The sequence below is a fragment of the Crocodylus porosus genome, unplaced genomic scaffold (assembly GCF_001723895.1).
Source record: "Crocodylus porosus isolate Cpor-Errol unplaced genomic scaffold, CroPor_comp1, whole genome shotgun sequence".
Classification (NCBI taxonomy): domain Eukaryota; kingdom Metazoa; phylum Chordata; order Crocodylia; family Crocodylidae; genus Crocodylus; species Crocodylus porosus.
In genome coordinates, this window is record NW_017728936.1 from 1,482,774 (window position 1) to 1,489,557 (window position 6,784).

At 46.4% G+C, this 6,784-nt stretch overlaps 1 protein-coding gene across 4 annotated transcripts in view; it reads left to right on the plus strand.

Moving 5' to 3' along the window:
- Positions 1-6,784, plus strand: part of ST3GAL4 (ST3 beta-galactoside alpha-2,3-sialyltransferase 4) — a 117,320-nt gene that overhangs the window by 48,296 nt on the left and 62,240 nt on the right. For 3 of the 4 annotated variants that reach the window (XM_019546967.1, XM_019546966.1, XM_019546968.1), the window contains one exon: positions 5,308-5,411. The exons of the other annotated variant lie outside the window; for it this stretch is intronic. In XM_019546967.1, coding sequence (XP_019402512.1) covers positions 5,376-5,411 — 36 coding nt within the window. In that variant the 5' untranslated portion in view covers positions 5,308-5,375. The remainder of the gene's footprint in view (positions 1-5,307; positions 5,412-6,784) is intronic. 4 annotated transcript variants of the gene reach the window in all.

Here is a 6,784-nt window from a genome sequence, read left to right on the forward strand (position 1 = left end):
GGGGCTCCAACCCTCCCCCCGCCCGGCTGTGGCCCCACTCACCTGGTGGCAGGGGGTGCGGCAGGGCGCAGAGGGGGATTGTCCCACTTGCCTGGCCCTGGCAGCAGGCGGTGTGGCTCAGCTCAGCTACAAGCAACCCACCACTGTCCTGCTGCTCATATGTCCCGTCACTCCTGGACTGCATCCCAGCTTCTCCCCATGTGTATCCAACCATTCCCAATCACAAAGCCTCTGATGGCTGATCTCAGTGTTGGTGGGCAGGGGGGTGAGCGTGCATGTGCTTAGCTCCCCCAGACTAAGAGAGACTCTCAGAGGCTCCACAATCGACCAGTCAATCACGATCAACCAGTTTGTGACCACTGTTTTAAAGCTACAAGGGACTGTTGGATTATCTGGTTGTCTTCCAGTATGTCAGAGGTCAGAGAACCTGTCCCAGTTCCTCCTTCATTGAACCCAATAATACTTTAAAGAAAAGTAACTCTGGACTCCTTAGTTCTGCTCTTGCCTCGGCTACTGACTTCCTGCTTGAGCCTGAGTAGGATGTTGAACTGCTGAAGTTAATGAGCTGTAAAATGACAGGAAGAACCTTTTCCTCCATCCCAAGATGTTGGCTAATTAATAAATGTATATAAATTGTTTTGCTTTCCCTAGATGGAAGTCTCTCTGAAATAGCAAAGTAGGATCATTTCTATGGTTCCCTTCAGTGCAGTAAACTACTTGCAGGTGTGGGCGTAAAAAATATCAAATTTTACCTGAACCAGATCCATGTGGCTCCTGCAGCTTGGAGGCTTGAGGGAAGTTAATTCCTCCTTCCTTCCTATCTATGGAAACTATAGGAGAGATCCTGCATCAGCACAAAATGGGACCAGTAGCTTCCCCTGACAGCAAAGTTATCACTTGTGTTACCACCCAAGATAGGCCAAGGTTTCCTTAAGTGGCAGGTGCCAAAAGGTAACTGGTCTCTGATCACTCGGACTGAGAGCCAGGCTTTGCAGCAGAGCCCTTTCACTGAAATAATTGTATGGTGGGGAGTTCTGGGGATTTCATATTAGTCTTTGCTTAGGGCCATTATAGCTTGTTACTAAACTATAGCTGATGGACTTTAGTTGGAGCAGAAGCTGGACTCTTAAAGCTTTTATTTGTGTCAGTACCATGTAGACTAGAAGCCCTGAGTGTGGTGCACATCAGGGGGGATTGTGAAACAAAGGGACACGGGAAAGAAACCCAAATGCAGCTGCTTGGCTGGCAGGGATTAAGGTTGAATTCAAGTTCACAGGCTTGCCAGGCTTTTTGATTATGAATCTGAAGCTTGTTCCTGACATCGCTTCCCCACTCCCCATGGGTATGGATTTCAGAGTTTTGCATGGAGGTCCCTTTTTATTTCCCAGTGACACCTAAACAAAAACTTGAGCTGTATTCACATGTTGCCATTGTGCCTGTGTACAGTCTGAGTGAATCCTTGCTTGATCTCATTCAAATGCTCCTTGCACTGAGGACAAACCACAAGAAGTGATGAAATACATCCTGGTTGTGCAGTCCTATTTCTGGACTTCTAGAATAGCACCAGCATAAAGAAGGGAATGCTCTCCTTTAATTTTTAAGCCCCCACCCCAGTTTTGACATGAGCTCTGATGCACAGTGAACTGTGAGCAGAGACTGGAATCCAGATGGGGAGAATAGCAGTGCCCTGGATAGTGATCCACCTAAAAGGGACTGAATGTCGGCTCTTGTTTGGGATTTGGGAAAAGGCTGTGTGTTCCAGACAAGATATGTGCTGGATGCAAAGAGGGGGTTCTTAAAGGATATCAGCATTTGTCTCTACTTGGGAAAACCATGAGCATTTGGAAATTTACTTTAGCCAGGAAATATGCGGAAGCATGTTCCAATTTGGACTTCTTGTGAATTGTAGGCCTGCATTTTTAAGTGTTGTCACTTGTCCATATCAAATACTTAGGGATAAGAGTACGGGCATTTACCAGGGGGCAAAGCAGAATGTGAACTTACGGTGCATTAGCTATCCTGCAACAACAGCCTGCGTGCACACTCCTGACCTGAAGATAGCTCACCCACTTTCCTACCTGCATTTACTGTGGAATATGTGTGCACATGAGGAATTACCACAGGGCCAATGAGATGCTGGCATGTTTCCATCCTATCTTATCCTGTGGTATCTTGATACTGTACCTGTCTCCAGTCTGGTTACCCTGATGCTTCATGTGGCCTGTTGTTTGTTGGTGGGTCATACCAGCCTCCATCCCTGCTCAGTAGGAATCATTATCTGTAAAACCATAGCAAAGCATGGAACATTAAAAATAGGCTTATTGTGACTGGCCACTGAAAACCATTAGCCGAGAAGTGTATCTGATGGTGATGAATATGGGCAGCATACTTCCTAGGTAAGGAGAAACACAGCATTTCACTGGGAAAACAAGTCTGTTGTGATAGGTACTGACCTTCATTTGCCCTGTCTCCTGCCCAGAATGTGATTTTCAGCCTAGGAGAGTGAGGCACTGAAGTCCCACTTGAAAGTCAGAGGAATCTGGGCACTTTGTTCCCTGGGGTTCCTTTGAGAGAGCCATCCTCATAGTGGACCTGATCTCTCTAATGACCTCCTCCTCCAGGGGGGATTTGGGGTAAACTCGGAGATTGTCCTTGTTACTCTCAAGCAGAGTTAAAGACGGGTCTCTCTGAACTCAGGATTGAAGTGTACTTCCTTCAGCTGCGTGGGCTTCCGTGTTCTTTCCATTCCAGTCTTCCCACCCCCCTTGCTTGTCTAAGCATGCCCATCAGTTTTGGGGTCAGGCTTCCAACTATTCCTAGGTGGAAGCAAATGTTAAGTGTCTAGGGGGAAAACCCAGGCCTCTTGCAGTTTTTCCTGTTGTTGGTTTAAATTTTCCGCTGCCTTGCAGTCTGGAAAACATGCCAGGATCCTGCCCCTGCAGCCAGGCACTCCTTTGGGGAATGACGGAAAGTTTTGGTAGCCTCAGTCCACTGATCCAGAACCAGCGGTTTGTGCCCGCCCCCTTGTTACAGACAGGTTGCTGCAGCCAGTCTGAATGCAGGACTGTATGAATCACTGCACAGCATCTCCCTCAGCTGTGAAATTTCCCTAGTCGATGACTCCCAAAGCCAAACAGACCAGCAGGTAAACAGGGCAACGAGGTAATGGTAACAGAGGGAGTATCCAGTATCCAGCAGCAGGCTGAGGTGAGCATGTAACTGGAGCCGCTTAGAAAACACCTGGCTGGCAGGATGTGTGCAAAGGCTTTAGAGGGCAGCCTCCAGGACTAGTGGCACTGAGGTGCAGGTAGCGAAAGCTGCAGGTAAGAAACTACTCGGTCCTGTTTGGGAGCTGGTCAAAAGATACTCAAGGCCAGCAGGGAGATGGGCAGGAATTGCAAGGACGCAAGCTAGGAGCTTTAGGAAATCCAGGCAGCTACGGAGCCCTGTGTATTCTGTCTGCAATGGGGGAGGGGAGGATTCAAATGACCAGTAATATATATATTTAAAAATTTTCCCACTGCTGCCTGCAGTGTGTCATTGGGAGCTTCTGGTTGCCCGAAGGGGGATAGGAGCCAGGAGTTCCTGGGTCCTGTTCCTGGATCTGCCAGTGGTCAGCTGAGTGACTCTGGGCAAGTCCTTTCTGCCTCCTGCCCCCCAGTTTTCCAGCCTGTACAATGGACATCGTGTTGAGCTGTTTTTTATCCAGGATGTTGGCAAGACTTAAAGTTAACAAGGTTTTGCAGCCCATGAATGGCCTGGCATCTTTCAGTGTGCCATGTAAATATGTTAATTTGTAAGGTGCCATCCAAACTCTAAAATGATGTTTTCCTGTCTCTCCTCTGGCTTGCAAGCATCAGCTGTATGCAGGTCTAGTGCCACCCCCAGCATGTCAAGACAGACATTGTTCTTTGTCCATAGAAGGATAATTCAACCCCACTGAAAAATGGCCTCTGAGGTGCTGAGAACTTACAATTCCTCTTGGCTTCATCTGGAATGACTGGGTCCTGGTCCAGTGTGCCTGATCCCCATATTAGAGGTTGCCTCCTGAAAAAACTGTCCATCTAGGATGTGAAGATGATTATCCAGTGATCTCTCGCCATGGGGCTGATTTTACAGCCCGGAACTTGCAAACTGACTTGACCCACATGTGGGACTCCTCTGTAGCCAGTAGCATGGGATTTAAGTGTTTTTCAGACACGGATTTGGGGATAGCCAGTTGACCTTGTTTTTCACACAATGGGAGCCTGGCTAGTAGAGCTCTGTGATTTCCATCACCAGCATCCAAGTGCTTCCCAGTCTCTACTGTGTGTCTGCTTACTGTGCCCCTTTGGGTAGAAAAGTGCCATTTGCCATCTGACTTGCGGTAAAGCACTGATATTTAAGGTTTAACTTTGAGTTTTGTCCTAAACCAGCCTGAGCTGCAGGACCTGCTCTCTTTACCTAAGCCATCTACACTGGATTCTTATTTCTCAAATATGGCAGTAAGGTCTCTCTCTGCAAACAGTTGAAAGAGAGAGAGGGTGCAGCAGGGTCAGGTGCCAGGAACAGAGAATTGTGGGTTTGCTGCTGGCAGGCTCCCTTTGTTTGAGGCTTCCAAACTTGGGATAAGAGGTGGGCAAGTGGCAGTAAGGTTGGACTTATATACCTAAATGTTCAGCATATCTTCTTGGATTGGCTTGATTGCTGCTAGGCATCAAACACAGGAGTTTACAATGTAGGTTGTTGGCAGCTATAGGCTTTAGGCTGACCTCAAGGTTGACCATAATGAGCAGTATAGATATAGCTACAGAAACTAAGGGCCAGATTTATAAATGTATTCAGGCATCTAAAGATGCTGATAGCTGCCTCATGGGATTTTCACAGGAGTTAGGCACTTGGTTCTTTTGATTACCTTTTAAAAATCCAGCCCTATACAGCTTTTCCAAGGTGGAGGGTGGGGAGGCGGGAATTGAACCCATACTTTCTGTGTCCCAGGTTACCGCTGAACCCATTTGTATAGTCAACTCTCTCTCGTATTATCCTTCCCAGGAGAGTGTGCATTTGTGCATGGTGAATGAACAGTGAGATGCAGTGGATTCATACCAGTAACCTAAGGTGCAGCAATCCTTAAAGAATAACTTGATTTCAAATTTCTATTTTTGCACAACTGGCTGCAGCCTGCAAAGAATGTCTTTTTATAACACAAAGAGAACAGCCACAAAATCAAAACACTTGATCCAATAACAAAGTCTAATTTCTGTACAAAGAAATGAATTGATACATTTTACTCTGAAGAATAATGAAAACCACTAATTAATCAAACAGGAACTGCCACCTTGCCATTCTGCAGAGATAGTTTAGGACGCGGGAAATTGAGATCAGCATTTGAATGCATGGAAGACTCAGGAGATTTTCACAACTCTTGTGAGGTAAGCGCAGTTGTATTCTTTTTCTTAGAATTACTTTTTTTTGTTGAAATAGAACTGTGTTTAATCATGTTAATAATCCTTTATAGATCTTGACTTTATGAAGTGGCTAGTGATTCTGGGTGTCTGTTTCTGGTTACTGACTTCAGAAATCTTAGTGATTAGTCACATTTAGAAATCTTGGCCTTTCTCAGCTGAAGACAAATTTGTCAGGAAAGGTGAAATGGAGCATCTACTTCCCCCCCCAGTTCTGTGTTTTTAGAGGTGGTACCAGGTTTTAATCGCTTTGGAAAATCTGACTTTTCTCCAGTGTACACCCTGTGCCAAAGTTTGGGGTCTGCGATTCCCTACCACATCCGTTTCATCCTCACCACTCTGGCCTGGTATATGTTACCAATACACTGCCCATTCCAACTAAGAGCATGTCTACACCGGTATCTAGGGTTGACCTAAAGGTTGCTCTTCACTAGCTTGATCCGCCTATGCCATCCCTCCCCATCTGTCTCGTCTTGCAGTCCACACCAAATTGCTCTCCACTTGTTGAGTGGACTCCTTCTAGGAATCAGTCTGAAGTCTCCTTATCCTTCCCTCTGTGGTTTTTTTCCCCCCTCTTATTCTGGGCTGGGGTATGTGCAGAAGGGCCAGAAGTAAGGAACAGGAAATTGTGGGATTGCTGCAGGAAGACTTCTGTGCTTAAAGCCTATACAGCTGTACTGCTGAGAGGCAAGTAGGAGCAAGGTTGATGTTCTGCTGGAAGTTCATCAGAACTTCTGAGCCGACCTGGATAACCACCAAGAGCCCTGCAGTAGTTTACAGTGTAGGTCAGCATGGGCTTGGGACCAGCCTTAAAGTTGACCTTAACTAGTACATAGACCTACCATGAATGTCTGAAACAGTGAGGTGAGATGATATGAGTTTACAGCCCACTAGATCTCATGCTCAAGAAATTTGCATGATAGTTCAGTCTATTTTTTTTCTTGTTTTCGATTACTCTTTGATTTTATTACCTGACAGCCCTGTGGGCATCAGGCTGGTTGTTGTACTGAACGCAGCTGTAAAAGGCAGGTTTCTCTGACAAACCATTCACCAAGCATAAATTTAGGAGGTAATTCCTGTGAAAGCTTCACAGTCCATTCCCAACCTAGAACGTGGGCTCAGACCTGCTGGGCTGTGCTGGTGGGGAGACCCCTGCAGGGTGTCCAGGGAGTTTGACAAGTAATGACAGCGGCTGACACTTAATTAGTAGGGACCTACTGAATTTGAGATTTCATGGAAACTGCAAAATCTGCAATTGTCCATGAAATCAATGTAAAAAAACAACTTTAAAATGCTGGCTCCCTAGTGGGAGCCAGTAACCCTTGGTGCTTGCAGCCTGC